At 52.8% G+C, this 19,400-nt stretch overlaps 1 protein-coding gene across 1 annotated transcript; it reads left to right on the top strand.

Annotated features, from left to right (window-relative positions):
• The first annotated feature begins 17,590 nt into the window (after window positions 1–17,590).
• LOC123125508 (receptor-like protein kinase FERONIA) lies at window positions 17,591–18,776 on the top strand. The gene has a single exon (XM_044545987.1). It carries the CDS (start codon window positions 17,621–17,623, stop codon window positions 18,758–18,760), a length of 1,140 nt encoding a protein of 379 aa, XP_044401922.1. The 5' UTR covers window positions 17,591–17,620; the 3' UTR covers window positions 18,761–18,776.
• The last annotated feature ends 624 nt before the right edge of the window (window positions 18,777–19,400 follow it).

Here is a 19,400-nt window from a genome sequence, read left to right on the forward strand (position 1 = left end):
GTGCAAGTCCCCAGGACGCTCATCAACGGCGGCGCAAGGCTCAATGTTCTGTCTGTTGTGATGTTCGACAACCTTCAAGTGCCATATGATCAACTTCAGCCTACCAAGCCTTTCTCAGGAGTTACTAACGGCTCCACCACCCCGATAGGGCAGGTCCGCCTCCCTGTCACCTTCGGACAGCGCAACAACTACCACACCGAGCTCATCGACTTCGACGTCGCCCACATCCGCCTGCCATACAATGCCATACTCGGATATCCAGCCCTGGCCAAGTTCATGGCGGTGACCCACCACAGCTACAACGTCCTCAAGATGCCAGGAAGCGGCGGAATCATCACAGTCCCCTGCGAAGAGAAGGATGCGGTGTGCTCCCTCGAGCGCGCCTTCAAAGCTGCATCAATCGAGGACCCGGACAGCAAGGGCGAGAACCCTCCTGAGGCAATCCCCAAGAAGAAGAAGACATCGCCCAGCTCAAGGCCTTAGGAGGTTGGCATCTCAGGAGGTGTCGCATCAGGATTCGCGCCCATGCAAGGGGCGCCTCCTTCCATCGCATAGGAAGGCGCGACCGGCGCCCTCCTTGGGCAGGGCTCGGGGGCTCTCTTCTGGAGGGCCTCAGACATTGCCAGGATCACGAGGGAGGCGCTCGGGCACCACTTGGAGGCGCGCTTCGCAGCACGTTTCCCTCAGGAAGGCACGGGGCAAGGAAAGCCCAACCCTCAGGAATTCATCACCAAGGCCATTCAGGAGCTTCAGGAAGCAAGAGTCATGCGCGGCGACCGCCGTTTGCATGGCGTAGTCCTCCCATCCAGGCGAGGACGGTGGGCTGCGCGTCTGCATCGATGTCCCAGGGCTCAACCGAGCTGCAACTCAGGAGCGCATCTGGCCTTCGCGCGTGGGACGTTGCAAGGGTCCGCCGCACAGCTAGGTTCGCATGCTTTTCGGCCCGCCGAACGCGGCTGCCACCCACCAGCGCCATGTGCGGAGCATTCTGGCAGCTCAGGAGGCCAGGTGTCACGCGGTCCTGGCGGAGATGGAGATGGTCCTCGAGGAACCACCTGGATCCCCAGGGCCTCCCGAGGCTCAGGGCTCTGGTGGCTCGTGAGGATCGGCCCCTTCATCGCGCGTCTTCTGCTACTCCAACACCCCCTCTACAATGGTACCAGGTGATATCTTCCGAGTTCATTTCAGCTGGGAGCACCCTTAGGGCTGCATCATTCCCAGGCCGCATGGGTCCGTCCCTGCGGCACGTATCCTGTTTGCTTATGTCTTTAGTTTACCTTGCTGGGGGCGTCCCTTGGGCTGCATCATCCCCAAGCCGCCCGGGCCTGACCCAGTGGCATGTATCCTTTCTGCGTTTATCTAAGCTGATTTGCCTTTCATGCCTAACCTGCCTGTGACTATTGCCTGACCGATTGACATCTACCTCTGGAGCCGCTCGCGCTGGCACGGCGCTTGCACATGGGTCCGTCCCTACAACGTCGACAAATCTGAGTGGTCGAGCTCTGGCCCGCGGCAACCCCGCGAGCGTCACCTCACCAGGCCCTCAGTGCCCTCACCACTCTCTCGGAGCAGCCAATGGCCGGCCGGCAATCATAATGGCAATCCGTGCTTTTCTCTTGTCACCTGGCAGGAACCCCCTGAGGTCTGAAGCGGGTGGCACCACGAGCTCTCTCTCTCTTTCCCACTCGATCCGCTTGCGCGTTAAAAGGGGGGCTCCTGAGCATCATGACTCAGGAGCTCTTACTGGCTCTCCAGCCCTCACCCCCTGGCCTTGTCCATGGCATCGCGACCTGGCATACCAGCGGCGGCTGAGCTCGCTCGAGGGCCGGGACCTGAGGACGTAGAGCACAAAGGAGTGTCTGGGGGAGAACGGGAAAGCTCGCAAGGGCCTAACCTAGCTGCGCCGAAGCTGCCGACATGCAAGTCCGGTGCAACGCGAAGGAACGACTCCATGTTTTTGAGATAAGTTTCAAGCTTGGAATAGCTAATCGATGCAGCGCAGAACCTTCACTTAATGCGGCTCTGTGACGGCAACGTCGCCTTCCTTTCTTGCCTCTCGGCGGCTACTTGCGCGCTAAAGGGGACCTCCCGAGCATCGCGCCTCAGGGGCTCTTACTGGACCTCGGGCGCTCACCTCCTGGCCTTGACCACGACATCGCGACCTGGCATACCAGCGACGGCTGAAGCCTGCCTGGGGACCGGGACCTGTCAGCGTAGATCACCAAGTCGTCGCGGGGATAGAAAGGGGGAACCGAGCCGGGACAGGACAAGCATTTGCGTGATTTCATAATAAGGATTGCATCAATAAAAGACATCGCGGACCCTTTACATGCCCCCACGGGGTGTTTTCTCGATTACTCGCAGGAAACAAAAGACGAGATTCCTAAGGAATCCTAACCACTAGCGCCTCTAGGGCCGACGCCATCATCAACAGTGGGCCACGGGAGGCCGGCGCCAACCCCATCCAGATCAGTTGCGCCGACGCCCTGATGCAGCCGCCTTACTCCGGGCACGGCGCGATCTCGGGGGCAGGTAGATGTCGTCGCTCGTCTCCGGAGTCACGAAGAGCTCGGGAGAGTCACTGGACTCCCAAGCATCACTGCTGCTGCCGGAGGAGCCGGCGGGAGAGCGAGCGGCAGGCCTAGCTCCTGCCGCGACGATGTCCCGGCCGCCTCCTCTGGGGCAGCACTCCAGGCGGTGGCCTTCTGCGTCGAAGACCTTGAAGAGCATTAAGGAGGCGCCATCGTATTCGAAGTGAATCACGAGGGCGCACCCCGTTTGGCAGACCCGGGCGACCTCGCCCCAGCCTCGGGTCATGAAGACCTTGCCCGGAGCGACGACTTCAACGTCCGCTCCGGTCGCCGGAGCACCGCAGTCGGCGTGCTGTAGCCAAAGCTCGAGAGGCCCCCTCGGTGGCATCTCGATGGCGAAGAATGAAGGGAAGCGGATCCAGGTGCTTGGAGGCATCGCCGCGTGCAGCATGAGCTCGCGAGAGGAGTCCGCGGCGTTGGAGAGACAGACACCCGCCAGCCACCTGTGTGCAAAGCACGTCGGTAGAACTGGTCTCATGAACGTGGTCATGTAATGTTGGTCCGGGCCGCTTCATCCAACAATACCGCCGAATAAAAGTAAGACATTGGTGGTAAGCAGTATGACTATTATCACCTACAACTCTTTGTGTTCTACTCGTGCATATCATCTACGCATAGACCTAGCTCGGATGCCACTGTTGGGGAACGTAGCATGCAATTTAAATTTTTTTCCTACGATCACGCAAGATCTATCTAGGAGATATATAGAAACGAGAGGGGGAGAGTGTGTCCACGTACCCTAGTAAACCGAAAGCGGAAGCATTAGGTTAACGCGGTTGATGTAGTCGAACGTCTTCACGATCCAACCGATCTAGTACCGAACGTACGACACCTCCGAGTTCAGCACACGTTCAGCTCGATGACGTCCCATGAACTCTTGATCCAGCATAGGGTTGAGGGAGAGTTTCATCAGCACGACGGCGTGATGACGTTGTTGGTGAAGTGATCCGCGCAGGGATTTGCCTAAGCACTACGATGATACTGTCGGCATTTTGGGAACGGGGGTCCCCAGACTTGCCTGCCTGCGGCCTGCAGCGTGGCTCAGCCGGTGGCCCAGTACGGCCCGTCTTCATCAACCAACACCCAAGACCCTCGCGAGGGACCAAGCCTCGCGGGGCGGACGATGCAAGGCCTCCTCAGGGGCGGCCTCACTGGGCAGGATCGCGAGTTGGTGGAGAGATCAAGGCAAGGGGTACCTCGCGAGGTGCCCATGACGCAAGCCATGACGATCGAGACCAGGCGGGCGCCAGGTGGGCGCCAGCCTACGTAGTGTTCTCATTTCCTCTTTAGTGCAAAGGGGGCAAGCGCAGGCGCGGAGTACCGAGGCATCAGGCAAAGGTTTCCTTATCGGTGCAACGAGACCAAGACCAGCAGGACGGCAGGACGGAGGTCACCGTGGAGCCCAAGACGGCGTCATCACCAGCACCTTTGGCAGTTGAAGACCACCTTTAGTCAGGATAGCTTGTACTAGTTGTCCCCTTACAAAATGGCCGTTGTTGGATCCCTTCTTGCTCAATATTTTGGAAGAAGACCAGGGCCTCTATAAATAGGGCTAGCCACCATAGTAGAAAACACCGGATCTAGAGCCAACAGAGACGGATAGACTCCTCTCCAAACACACCAGCACAACAACACCTCTCCTCGCGAGGCTGTTCTTCCTCTGTACTGTTCATCATTAGCCCAAGAGGCAATCCACCACACCACACACTGGATTAGGGTATTACACCACAACGGTGGCCCGAACCAGTATAAACCTCGTGTCTCTTGTGTTGTTCATCGTGCTAGCTTAGAACCCGCGGCAAGGTTGTGGGCGCGTTTCGGTAGGGAGAGATCTTCGTGCGCACCCCAGTGTTCAAACCTTAAGGGTTTTGCCGGAACCCGATACCCGACAGATACTATCGGAGGAGTAAGCGGTGGAGGGGGGCACCGCACATGACTAAGACAATGTTGTGCCTTTGGGGTGCCCTCCTGCCGCCGTATATAAAGGAGGGGGAGGAGGCCGGCCACCACGGGGCACACCATGGAGGGGGGAGTCCAACTAGGACCCCACTCCTAGTAGGATTCGCCCCCCCCCCCTCACTTTTTCCTTTTTTCTGGAGTAGCAAAGGGGGAAAGGAGAGGGAGTAGGAGAAGGAAAGGAGGGGGCACCGCCCCCACCTGTTGTCCAATTCGGATTGGCAAGGGGGAGGGGGGCGCCACCTCCTATGGTCGGCCCTCTCTCCTCCACTAAGGCCCATGTTGGCCCATTACTCTCCCGGGGGGGGTTCCGGTAACCCCCCGGTACTCTAAAACTTCCCGAAACCATTCCGGTGTCCGAATGTAACCTTCCAATATATCAATCTTTACCTCTCGACCATTTCAAGACTCCCCGTCATGTACATGATCTTATCCGGGACTCTAAAAAACTTCAGTCACCAAAACACATAACTCATAATACAAATCGTCATCGAACGTTAAGCGTGCGGACCCTACGGGTTCGACAACTATGTAGACATGATCAAGACACATCTCCAATCAATAACCAATAGTGGAACCTGGATGCTCATATTGGTTCCTACATATTCTACGAAGATCTTTATCGGTCAAACCGCACAACAACATACGTTGTTCCCTTTGTCATCGGTATGTTACTTGCCCGAGATTCGATCGTCGGTATCATCAAACCTGGTTCAATCTCGTTACCGGCAAGTCTCTTTACTCATTCCGTAATGCATCATCCCGTAACTAACTCATTAGTCACATTGCTTGCAAGGCTTATAGTGATGAGCATTACCGAGAGGGCCTAGAGATACCTCTCCGATACATGGAGTGACAAATCCTAATCTCGATCTATGCCAACCCAACAAACACCTTTGGAGACACCTGTAGAGCATCTTTATAATCACCCAGTTACGTTGTGACATTTGATAGCACACAAGGTGTTCCTCCGGTATTCGGGAGTTGCATAATGTCATAGTCAGAGGAACATGTATAAGTCATGAAGAAAGCAATAGCAATAAAACTTAACGATCATTATGCTAAGCTAACAGCTGGGTCTTGTCCATCACAACGTTCTCTAATGACGTGATCCCGTTCATCAAATGACAACACATGTACTATGGTCAGGAAACATAACCATCTTTGATTAACGAGCTAGTCAAGTAGAAGCATACTAGGGACACTTTGTTTTGTCTATGTATTCACACATGTACTAAGTTCCGGTTAATACAATTCTAGCATGAATAATAAACATTTATCATGATATAAGGAAATATAAAAAACAACTTTACTATTGCCTGTAGGGCATATTTCCTTCACCCGTGGCCTCCCCGCCGTAGATGGCCAAGGACAGACATGCCCTGCATCGCGCAAGCCTGCACGGGCGCGACCATGGCTTCCATGAGCACCGTCGCGGCGCCACCGGCCACCATGCACTGAGCTCCAGCGCGCGCTCCGCCGTGGCGCCCGCGCGGTCGCTATCGGTGTCAAAACCGGCGGATCTCTGGTAGGGGGTCCCGAACTGTGCGTCTATGGCTAATGGTAACAGGAGGAGGGGGACACAATGTTTACCCAGGTTCGGGCCCTCTCTATGGAGGCAATACCCTACTTCATGCTTTATTGATCTTGATGAATATGAGTATTACAAGAGTTGATCTACCACGAGAACGTAGTGGCTAAACCCTAGAAGCCTAGCCTATGAGATTATGATTGTTGTCCTACGGACTAAACCCTCCGGTTTATGTAGACACTGGAGGGGGCTAGGGTTACACAAAGTCGGTTATAGAGAAAGGAATCTACATATCCGAATCGCGAAGCTTGCCTTCCACGCCAAGGAGAGTCCCATCCGGACACGGGAAGAAGTCTTCGTCTTGTATCTTCATATGCCAACAGTCCGACCCATGTTAATAGTCCGGCTGTTCAAGGAACCCTTAGTCCAGGACTCCCTCAGTAGCCCCCGAACCAGGCTTCAATGACGATGAGTCCGGCCGCAGATTGTCTTCGGCATTGCAAGGCGGGTTCCTTCTCCGAATACTTGAAAGTACCTGACTTAAAGAGCAGTATCCAGCCATCAATTTAATGTCCCGCTCATCGGCTTCTGCACCTTCATGATTCCAGCTTCCACGTGTCGAGCGAATACGAGAGGTCGGGGCATTTTTTCACTTACCACCCTGACCATACAAGAAAGTTATCTATTTCAAGAGATGGGGATCTTCAGATCCAGCCCACACCAAGCGCGGAATCCTTAGAGCTTGCCAGCAGAAACCACCCAAACATGGCTAGCGCTCCCAGTTCTTCCTCCCGCCCTCACAGCCCCAAACAGGGTGATTTGGAGAAGTGTTCCGTATCCCACGGCCAACTGCTGAAGCTGCAGACCCAGGGATTTCTTCCCCCCGCAGATCTAGTTCCCGTTCGAGCCGGATTGGCTTCCTTCGACGGTGGGGAGCAGGCGGAGAAGTTCCCCAACCCATCCAGGGGGGAACGAGTAGGCTTTGTTCCCTACTTGCTGAGAGGTGTTGGATTTCCAATCCATCCGTTCCTCCGAGGGCTTCTAGAGTACTATGGCCTCCAATTGCACAACTTCACACCTGCCTCCATCCTGCATATTGCGGGTTATGTTGCTCTTTGCGAGCCATTTCTGGGTTGCGAGGCTCATTTTGAGTTATGGAAGAAGCTGTTTTGCCTCGTCCCTCATAATCAAGAGGGATCAATATTCCAAGTGGGCGGAGCCGAGATATGGCGCATTGCCGGGACCGGATACCTATCCGGCACGCCGAAGAAGGCATCCAAGGAATGGCCTTCCGAATGGTTCTATGTTGAGGACGTCTCCCTTCCTGACCCAATCCGAAGGGGTCTTCCTGAATTTTCAAGTGCTCCATTAAAGAAGCGCCTCAGCTAGCGTCCTCGGAGCCTCAGGGAGGAAGATAGCACGAAAGTCCACCAATTGATGAGCAAGATAAAGACGCTCGCTCAATCCGGATTGTCAATAGTCGAGGTTATGGCGATATCCATAATGCGAGGGGTTCAGCCACTCCAATACCGAGGGCACCCTATGTGGCACTTCAATGGAGAAGACGATGCCACCCGCTACGGTCGGAAGGGTCCGGACACTGCCGTTGCTTTGACGAAAATACTGTCCGGATTATACAAAGGGGAGAAGGAGGAGTTCATCCGCATCAAGCCCAGAGATGGATTTTCCACGTACAACCCTCCTAGCTGGGTGAGTTTCCATCTCACTACTCTACTCCATTTACTCCCTGAGTCCTTTTACATAAACATTAATCCATCCATTTATAACAGGAATGGCGGAAAATTACCAGGGAGATCCACAGCCCCGCACCACAACCAGAGGACCACAACTGGGCCCTTGACCCCGGATTCGAAGAGGATCCAGATATATTCATGGAGCTTGGGGAAGGGGTGTTTTACCAGGCGAGCTGTGACGGCACCGAAGTGGCCATCATTGCTTACTATCCCGGCCTTCTCCCTGCGTTGCATGTAAGTAATCAGGAGACTTATCCTTCGAGAGAATTTCCTCTTTCCACCTTACCCACCGCACTATATTATGCTCTAAAGGGGAGGCGATCGGCGCACCACACTGCACCTGAGGAGACGCGCAAGAAGGCTGCGCATACGCCGGGCAGGCCTTCGAAGAGGAAAGCCAATTGAAGCGCGGTCGAGCCTTCATCAAAGAGGTATGGTTTTTTATATATGCTCTATGGCTGTCACATTTGAAGTGTGACAATATCCGTTGTGTCTTATCAGGAAAAACATTCACTATACTATGTCTAGGGATCGTGCCGGTCATGCCTCTAGTAGCCGGATTCCGGACCCTGTCTCAAGGACTGAGGCTAACGCGGAAGTGACACCGGATTGTCCCTCTGCAGAGGATTTGGATAACGTATCCATCACAAACTCTGAAGTGGAAAGCGCCATGAATCATCGGCGCCGGCGAGCCGCTCTTCGCGACCCCAGGTTTTCAGAAGAGGCTTTCAATGCCTTCAATTCGGGTGATGCGTATATCCGAGAAGCTCGAGATGGGCTTACCAGAGCCACAGACCAGTATTTGAAAGATATGCGGATAAGTACACATTTGTGCAAAACTGATAATCATATACCAGTAGCCCCCGAGACTTGAAACAGTTGGTACAACTGATTTAAGGATCGTTATATGACCAGGTGCTCACAGAGAAGAACAACCTGTTGTCTCAAGAGCTGAAAAAGTGTCAGGCCCAGCTGACTCCTGCTACCACCGAACTGGAGAAATCCAAGAAGGCGGCGTCTGGTAATGTTCCCCTCTATCGACAAAACATGATCATATACCAGGAGCATTAATACAGGTGCAAATCTTATGGCAGAATCATCAGATCATCTGGAAGAGGCACCGGAAGTCGCACGAGCGGGAGGTCCAGGAGCTCAAAGGTAACTGGCCGCAGGCGAACGTATACTGACACAGGTCAGGGCGGAGAAGAACAAACTCCAAGATGCCAACACCGAGCTGGGCGTGGAACTAAAAGACGTGCGTGCCCAGCTGGCTGACTCCGTGAAGGAGAATAGGAGGCTGCGAGGTGGCATATTTAGTATGTGTTCGGACTTACCTTTACATAGTTCGGCAAGGAAAGAAACTGACAATAATTATATGTGTAGGTATATTGACGGGCCGTTCCAAAGAGGAGGTGTCCAGATCATCGAGCGATCTGCTACAAGAGCTGTCGCAAATGCATGAGCGAGCTCGGCAGGCGATGCAAAGTATTGACAAGGCCTTATGGCCATCTGACTCCCCTCCAGGAAGTATGGAGGGGCCTGTACAGCTATTCAAGGGAGCGCGGCGGCGCTTCCGATTATGGAAGATATCGGCCTGCCGGGAAGGTGCGCGAGAGGCCTAGGCAATGGTGAAAACTCGGTATACCAAACTCGACCCAAATCACATGGCCCGGGTCGGACCTGTAGGGTCAAATGGAGAAGAAATTCCCGTTAGTTTGGTATATAACCAGGTACAAGTAGCCGCCAAGTATTCCCAACAGGATTGTAGGCTAGATGGCCTGTTGGATGGCATAGAGGAAGAAGTTTTTGAGTCCAAGTGACTATGTACTTCAATTGACAAATTTGTCCCTAGTTGGATTGTAAAACGATTGTCATGGCAGACCTTTTCGCTTCAACCTCTGGACCCGAAGGTGCGGAGTGTTTCTGAATACCCGCTCGGTAAGATATACCGGGGTACGCTTGGAAACCAGGCGTAGGGGTCATAGTTGCTTGAACAGACAAGTATCCAGCTAGTTATGTTATATTACATTTTGATCGTAAGAAACATCTTCCAGAGAGAATAGTTGCGTTAAGGGTTCCTTTCCCTGGGTAAGCATGCATTAATTGTGCTTGTCTGAACTGTGTTTGAAAAAACACAGCATACATAACATCTGGGGGTTCATAATATGATAAGTAAAAAACATCTCTAGTTCGCCGACCGAATATTCCCTTAAGAACGCTAGCTTTCGGCTTCACCCAGTCTGAGGTACACATCCGGATGACCCGACAGTAACAATCGCAAAGGTGCTCCCTTTATGCCCTAGCCGAACTAACGGGAACGTAGGGCATAAGCACAGGAGCCAGACAACCCAGCTTGGACAAATCTTAAGTCATATCGATGCATATAATGGCGAAGAAAAGGTACATACGCGAAAAAGACACATATGTGTTGAGCTTGATGCTCTGAAAATAATAATAATAATAATAATAATAATAAGCTTCTGTACGAGAAGCCCCCAGGTATAATTGATGTACATATTTTAGAATGTGTGCGTCAAAGGTGCGCGGTTTAGCCGCACAAAAGCTTTAAGGCTTAAAAGGGAAAAAATGTGAAAAGAGAGGAAAATAAATACTGGAAACGAAAAGGGGTAAAGGAGACGAACGAAGTGTCCGGTGCTAGGCATAGAATCTTCAGAGTCTGGCCGCGTTCCACGGGTTCGGCTCTAGGCGATTGTCTGATGCATCATGCAGGCGGTACGCTCCTCCGGTGAGTACTTCGTCAATGATGAAGGGACCCTCCCACTTGGGCTTGAGTTTGTCCTTTTTCTTCTCCGGCAAGCGTAGAACGAGTTCGCCAACATTATAAGTCTTGGCCCGTACATCTCTGCTTTGATATCTGCGGGCCTGTTGTTGATAGAATGCGGAACGGGCTTTTGTGACATCGCGCTCCTCCTCCAGGGCATCTAAGCTGTCTTGCCGATCAAGTTCGGCCTCTCTCTCTTCACATGCGCACTCGAGGTGAGTCATGAATAATGTCGCAGGGCAACACAGCCTCTGTGCCGTACACCATGAAGAAATGTATATCCGGTAGAACAATTGGGCGTGGTCCGCAGCCCCTAGAGTACCGAGTCGAGCTCCTCCACCCAGTGCTTGTCTGATTCTTTTAGAGACCGCACTAATCTGGGTTTGATGCCACTCATAATAAGACCATTGGCTTGTTCGACTTGACTGTTGGTTTGTGGGTGGTAGATGGAGGCATAGTCAAGCTTGATGCCCAGATTAGCACACCAGGATTTCACCTCATCAGCTGTGAAATTGGAGCCGTTGTCGGTGATGATGTTGTGTGGAACACGATAACAGTGCACAACACCGCATATAAAGTCTATCACTGGCCCGGCTTTGACCATTTTAACTGGTTTGGCCTCTACCCACTTAGTGAATTTATCCACCATAACTAGCACATATTTTTTCTTATGGCTTCCTCCTTTAAGGGGTCTGACCATATCAAGCCCCAAGACCGCAAAAAGGCCAAGTGATGGGGATCGTTTGTAGAGCGGTAGGTGGCATATGGCTTTGGTTGAAGAAAAGCTGGCATCCGATGCAATGTTGGACAAGGTCCTGCGCATCTGCTCGGGCCGTTGGCCAACTGTACGGAAGGCCTTGCTTACAAGGGCCCGAGCCGTGGCATGGTGACCGCCGAGACCGGCATGAATTTCAGCCAAGAGCTGCCGCCCTTCTTCCTCGGAGATACATCTTTGAAGTACTCCGGTAGCGCTTTTCTTATAGAGTTCTCCCTCGTGAACCTTGTAGGCTTTAGAGCGCCACACAATGCAGCGTGCCTCATTCTGATCCTCAGGAAGCTCTCGCCTATTAAGGTAGGCCAAGAAGGGTTCGGTCCATGGGGCGATGACTGCCATGACGAGATGGGCCGACGGTGTAATTTCTGTGGCTGAGTCCCCGATGATGTCGGTGTGTTCGGAATCTGGGGTTGTATTCGGATCCGAATTGGTGTTGCCGTTGTCCCCTTCCCACACCACGGATGGCTTCAAAAGCCTTTCCAGAAAGATGTTAGGTGGGACGGGGTCACGTTTGGCGCCGATGCGAGCAAGGACATCCACCGCTTGATTACTTTCTCGAGCTACATGGTGAAACTCGAGCCCCTCGAACCGACCCAATATTTTGAGAACGGCGTTACGGTAAGCCGCCAACTTTGGATCTTTGGCATCGAAATCTCCATTTATTTGAGATATTGCGAGGTTTGAATCCCCGCGCACTTCCAGGCGTTGTATGCCCATGGAGACGGCCATCCGAAGACCATGCAATAAGGCTTCGTATTCGGCTGTATTGTTGGAGTCCGTGAATAATATTTGTAGGACGTACTGAACAGTATCTGCAGTAGGGGATGTTAAGACAACGCCTGCCTCTAGGCCTGCCAGCATTTTGGAGCCGTCGAAGTGCATGATCTAGTTGGAATATGTACCGTACTCTTTAGGGAGTTTGGCCTCTGTCCATTCGGCGACGAAGTCGGCCAGTACTTGAGATTTAATGGCTCGCCGCGGTTTGGATGTAATGTCGAATGGGAGGAGCTCAATGGCCCACTTGGCAATCCGGCCCGTGGTGTCGCGGTTATTTATTATGTCATTGAGTGGTACCTCGGAGGCCACCGTTATGGAGCATTCTTGAAAGTAGTGTCGTAGCTTCCGGGATGCCATGAAGACCGCTTATGCTATTTTTTGGTAATGTGGGTACCGGTATTTGCATGGTGTGAGGACAGTGGATACGTAGTATACCGGCTTCTGAAGCGGGAATTTGTGTTCGTCCTCCTCTCGTTCAACGATGAGCACCGATCTCACGACTTGGTGTGTGGCCGATATGTATAATAACATGGGTTTTCCGACGTTTTGGCGCGGCCAGGATTGGGTTGCTTGCTAGAAGAGCCTTTATTTCTTCTAATCCGGCCGTTGCCGCGTCCGTCCACTCGAAGTGATCGGTGCGTCGGAGAAGGCGATAGAGTGGCAATGCCTTTTCTCCCTAGTCTGGAGATAAAGCGGCTTAAAGCTGCCACACATCCGGGTAATTTTTGAACTTGTTTAAGGTCTGTTGCTGTAGCCAACTATGACAGAGCTCGGATTTTAGCTGAGTTTGCCTCAATTCCTCTATTGGAAACGATGAACCCCAGAAGCTTTCCAGCGGGAACGCCGAAAACACACTTTTCCGAATTGAGCTTGATGTCATATGTTCGGAGGTTGTCGAATGTGAGACGCAAATCGTCTATTAAGGACTCGACGTGCCTAGTTTTGATGACTACGTCGTCCACGTATGCTTCAACTGTCTTGCCGATTTGTTTCTCCAGGCATGTTTGAATCATGCGTTGATAGGTGGCACCAGCGCTTTTGAGCCCGAAAGCATAGTATTGAAGCAGAAAGGCCCGTATGGGGTGATAAATGTCGTTGCGGCCTGATCGGACTCCTTCATCTTGATTTGATGGTATCCGGAGTATGCGTCGAGGAAACACAGTGAGTCGTGTCCTGCAGTAGCATCGATAATCTGATCGATGCGGGGGAGGGGAGAGGGATCCTTAGGGCAGGCCTTGTTAAGGTCTTTGAAATCGACACATAGGCGCCAGGATTTATCCTTCTTTGGTACCATTACCAGGTTTGCTAGCCAGTCCGGGTGTTTTATCTCTCTGATGAATCCGGCCTCGAGTAACTTGGCTAGCTCCTCTCCCATGGCTTGTTGTTTAGGTTCAGAGAAGCGCCGTAATGTTTGCTTGACCGGCTTATATCCCTTCAGTATGTTTAGGCTGTGTTCGGCCAGCCTGCGTGGGATCCCTGGCATATCAGAAGGGTGCCAGGCGAATATGTCCCAGTTTTTGCGTAGGAACGCCCGTAGTGCGGCGTCGACCTTGGGGTCCAGCTGTGCCCCGATGGATGCTGTCTTCGTGGAGTCCGTTGGGTGGACCTGGAATTTGACTATTTCGTCTGCTGGTTTAAAAGAGGTGGATTGGGATCGCTTATCGAGTATCACATCGTCCCTATCCACCGCGGAGCGCAACGCGGTTAATTCTTCGGCCGCGAGGGCTTCAAACAATGCCTCGAGGGCCAAGGCGGTGGTTATGTTTTTGGCGCTGAGTGCTATGTCCGGATCACTAGCAAGAGTGATGATTCCATTGGGCCCGTGCATCTTGAGCTTCATGTACCCGTAACGGGGTATAGCTTGGAAGCTTGCAAATGCATCTCGCCCTAACAAGGTGTGATATCCACTGTTGAAAGGGGCCACTTGGAAGGTTATCTCTTCGGACCGATAATTCTACGGCGTGCCGAATACCACACCGGGTGTGATTTTTCCCGCACATCGCGCCTCCCGACTGGGAATAATTCCTTGGAAGGTCGTGCTACTTTGCTCAATGCGGCTCCTATTTCCATTTTGTTGAGAGTTTTCTCGTAAATGAGGTTTAGTCCGCTGCAGCCGTCCACGAGCACTTTGGTAAGCCGAAAGCCGTCCACAGTCGGACTAAGGACCAATGCGGCTGGTGCCCGGACTATTCTGAATTTTGGTTCGTCACTGGCATTGAAAGTTATGGCCGTGTCGTTCTAGGGGTTTATTGCTGCAACTTGGCAGACTTCGGCGAGGCCACGGAGTGCCCTTTTGCGCCTATTGTTTGAGGCGAAGGTCTCGAAGACTGTCCATACTGTAGGGTTGTTGTCTTCCGTGGGATGTTGCTCTGTGGTATTTTTGGTGAGGAGATCTTCGCCGCTCTTGGCCACCTGTCGGAGTATCCAACGTGCTCTAAGGCTATGGGTTGGTACGGTATCCGGTGTTGTGTGTATTTTGCATGGCCTATCGAGCCATCCCTCCAGAACGGTTCCGCACCCCGTAACGGGCTTTGATTTTTTTTGTTATTGGATCAGGCGACCGACGAGGGTGCATCCTTTTTGTCTGGACTAGGGGTTTAGTGGAAACCGGTGGCTCCCAAGAGGCTGCCTGAGTTTTCCAGGCGCTTTCCATTGCGCAGTACTTCTGTACTATTGTTGCCAAGTCAACGAAGTGTGATACATGACGGCGGTTGATTGCATTGAGGATTCCCTCGTCCGTGCAATTTTTGCAGAATAATGAGATTGCGTCCTCATTGCGGCAGTCTTTGATCTTGTCCTTGACAAGGAGGAATCTGGCCCAAAAGTGATGGACCATTTCCTGGGACTGCTATCTGATGTGGGTAAGATCGCTTGTATCTGGGTGGGCGGGTGGATTTAAGTCCGAACCCTGACCCAATCTGGGATCCGGAGTTTGAGAAATTTCCGAGCTTAACAGCTCGGGCTCCGGGATATCAACCAATTTTTCAGGCCCACAGTCCGACTCTAGGTTCAGAATACGGGGCGTGTCCGCCCGTGGGCGGGTATCCGGCTCTGTGAGCTGCGAAATCCGAACATAGTTCGTCCTCAATATAGAGGAAGAGTTGTCGTATTGCTCCTCCACTACCGCTATCTGATGGGTGATCGGCGGAGATTCAATTTCTCTCTAGTCGGGTTTAAGCCCAGTCCGATCATAGTCCGTAGCGACTCCCAAGGCGGCGATGCGATCCAGGAGTTCGTTTAAAGACGACAACTCCATCGGATCCATCTGCTCGGAGTATTCTGAGTTGACGCAGAGGCGATTTTCGATGACCCGAGAAGTCATCGTCAGCCCGACGGTCGAACGGGCGGCCATGGTAAAGCCGCCCAGCCGGAGGGTTTGGCCTGAGGCTAGGGCTCCCCCGGAGGTGATGTTGTCCTTGATAACAAGGCGAGCCATCAAGCCTATCTTCGACGTCACAGCGTAACTCTCAATGAAAGCACCAATGTCGGTGTCAAAACCGGCGGATCTCGGGTAGGGGGTCCCGAACTGTGCGTCTAAGGCTAATGGTAATAGGAGGCGGGGGACACAATGTTTACCCAGGTTCGGGCACTCCCTATGGAGGTAATACCCTACTTCCTGCTTTATTGATCTTGATGAATATGAGTATTACAAGAGTTGATCTACCACGAGGTTGTAGTGGCTAAACCCTAGAAGCCTAGCCTATGAGATTATGATTGTTGTCCTACGGACTAAACCCTCCGGTTTGTATAGACACCGAAGGGGGCTATGTTTACACAAAGTCAGTTACAGAGAAAGGAATCTACATATCCGAATCGCCAAGCTTGCCTTCCACGCCAAGGAGAGTCTCATCCGAACACGGAAAGAAGTCTTCGTCTTGTATCTTCATAGCCCAACAGTCCGGCCCATGTTAATAGTCCGGCTGTCCGAGGACCACTTAGTCCAGGACTCCCTCAGTCGCGCCGTTCTTCTTCGGCACCGGCGTCCACGTACAGCGGCTGTGCTATCATGGAGAGCAACACGCTCCCTCCCGCGACAAGGTACAACGCAGGAAGTCGCATCCACGGCCCAGATGGGAGCGCCAGTGACCAAGTGCTCGAGGTGTTGTGCACGGCGACGTGCTACACCGTCACACCTTGGCCCATACGTGCTTGCTTTCGCCGCCGGTTGCTGCTTGCTTGAGCACGGGTGCGACCAGGGCGTCCCGGCGGGCGCGACGAACACAGGCATGGCCATGGCGCTCCACGACGGGCGCGGTCAGGGCCACCCGGCGGGCGCGGCGAACACGGGCGTGGCCATGGTGCTCCACGACGGCGGCGCGGCCAGGGCCTCCTCGCGGGCGTCCCGAGCTCGGGCGCGGCCAGGGCCTCTAGCGGTCGCCACGAGCACGGAAGCACGGGCACGGCCATGGCGCTCCACCACAGCGCACACGAGTTACCGATCGAACTTGTCGGATCCAAGCGCTGTAGAGGGCTGGGGCAACGCGGCGAGGTGGAGTTCATCCATGAAGGCAGGCATGGCATCCAGGCATTGTAGAGATCGGGGTGGAAGGAAGAGGAAGGAAAAGAAAGGGCGGCGAGGGGAGCTCAGCATATTGTCCACACAAGCAAGCCATGTCATCTTGACAGGTGGACCCAACTTGTCAGTTTTGTTGTTTTCACGTGCTGTTGGGGATATAACTATTAGGTATGACCCGCCTAGGAGGGGCGGGGTTATAACTATGACGATTCATGAAGCCCAAGACGAGGACAATTCCACGACACGTGCTTATCAGACAATCAGTGATCTTCGTTAGTCGTTAGGCACAAAGTTGATGGTTTTTTATGCCCTGACTCAAATATGGTACTAAGTTGTTACCCTAACCCAAGTGTGATAGTTTTGGATAAATAACTCCCTCCTCCCCATTTTCAAGTGGGTGGGCCCCTTCCTCCCCAATCCTCCGATACTAATCCCCCAGCTGACTCGTAGGTGTAGTATTACCCGTCCCACGAGCAATGCTACATCTAATAAAACTTACTTTAAGTTTTACGTAAATAACCAGACGACAAACTGTGATTGGGATTAGAGAGGAGGAGGGGCCCACCCCTAGAAATCAGGCGGGGAGAGAGAATGTTGTGAAGGAAAGTTAAGTGAGGCTTCGTAAGTTGTTAGTAGATGTAGTATTATTCCCCTTCCCACACCTGCCTCTCGTCTCCTTTTCTTTCTTTTTTTTGAAATTTTCTCGTCTCCTTTTTTGAGTTGTGGCTCTCATCCAAGGCAGAAGCCCTCTTGAAGACTTGGCTCCCGACAAACGCTCCCACTCCATCCCTCCTTTCCGTGACTAGCTCTTCCCCTGTTCTCTCTGACCGATCCAAACGAACCATGCATGTCCTAATCACCAATCTTTAGATCTCCTTCCTTCTGCATTGGCCCGGCCGCCTCACTCCACCTGTGTGTCAGTCCGTGCACGGCAGAACATGGCTGACACAGCTCGTCACCCATTGCTGATCTTGCTTGCCGTTGTGGCCGCTACCGCGATCATCGTGGCCATCAGCGTGGTTGTAGTGTTGTACCACAAAAGGAACAAGAGGAAGAAGAACAGGGAGCTCAGCGACGCCGGGTCACGCACGTCTGCAAGGTGGTTGCCGCAATACAACTCTTACGCCGTTGGTAAGTCGTTCACATTCGAGGAGATAAGGGAGGCAACCAGTAATTTCGCACAGTCGCTGGTGATCGGCGTGGGCGGCTTTGGGAAAGTGTTCTGCGGCGTCGTGGACGACGGTACCAAGAAAGTGGCCATCAAGCGGTGGAACCCGTCACCGGAGCAGAGCATGCACGAGGTCCAGGCGAAGATCGAGGCGCTGTCCAAGCTGCAGCACCCGCACCTTGTCTCCCTCATTGGCTTTTGTCTGTTTAAGAAGGAGATGATCCTCGTGTGGGAATACATGGAGCACGGCACGCTTCGGGAGCACCTGTACAACAACAGCGGCAAGCCGGTGCTATCATGTTCATGGCGGCACCGCCTCCACATGTGCATCGGTGCCGCGCGGGGCTTGCACTACCTCCACACCGGCGGCATCATCCACCGGAACGTCAAGACCACCACCATCCTCATCGACAAGAATTGGGTCGCCAAGGTGTCGGACTTCGGCTTCCCCAAGTCCGCCCTGACCAGGGCGAGCCAAATGCACCTCAGCACCAGTCATGTCAACGGGAGCTACGGATACACTGACCCGGAGTATTTTTGTCGGGAGCAGCTCACTGACAAGTCAGACGTCTACTCCTTCGGCGTCGTGCTCTTCGAGGTGCTTCTGGCAAGGACGGCGCTGAACCCGGCGCTGCCAAGTGACCAGGTCAGCCTCGCCAATTACGCGCTTGCCTGCCAGCGGAACGGCACCCTGCCGGACGCCGTCGACCCGGTGATCAAGGACGAGATCACGCCAGAATGCCTCGAGAAATTCGCCGAGACGGCCGTGAAGTGCCTCGCTGACCAAGGCATGGAGCGGCCTACCATGGGGGGCGTGTTGTCCAACCTAGAGCTGGCGATGCAGCAGCTTAATTCCATGCCGATGCAAAATAAACCACTGATACAACAAAATCATATGTTGTATGTGTAGTGGTTTTTGCACTTATTTTAGCGGATTTGCTAATTCACTGTAGGTAGCAGCTTGAATTTTTAAATGGTTTTGCTAATTCTCATCTAGATGAAGCTTTGCCACATCAAAATTTTCCACTACACAATCAATTGCTAAAATATTTTGTCGAAACTATTTGATCGATGTGTCCTGTGTGGTTGTGTTCCACATCGGCCCATTTTTCTGGTCGCACGCTAGGGCCTCTATGTCCTGTGTGTCTCTGCTGCATCGATGTGTGTGCATGTCCGTCCCTTGTCGGTCATGTGTTTTGTTTGCATGCCCGTTGGGCTTTGAGGTTTCACGCATGTGTAGTGTAGGGTCAATGGGTGTACGTGTTTTCCAATATGTTTAAACTGGTACATAATGGGAACAATGTCCTACGATTTTTTCCCGAAAAATGTTTTAAGAAAAATAACGTGATAAGTTTGCATGTCTGCCTCTAATGCGCAATTACACATTGCAAAGTCACCCTTAACTTTCCGCTGGTTTGATCCCCCCCACCACCACACCCTCAGTTGCAAGTATAGCAACAATTTGTAACCAAGCCTGACATTTTTTTCTGCCCCAGTTACAAGTCCATCCTCAACTCACAACTAGGCTTGAAGTATTTTTTCTCCAGTTG

This window comes from Triticum aestivum, chromosome 5D, assembly GCF_018294505.1.
Source record: "Triticum aestivum cultivar Chinese Spring chromosome 5D, IWGSC CS RefSeq v2.1, whole genome shotgun sequence".
NCBI lineage: Eukaryota > Viridiplantae > Streptophyta > Magnoliopsida > Poales > Poaceae > Triticum > Triticum aestivum.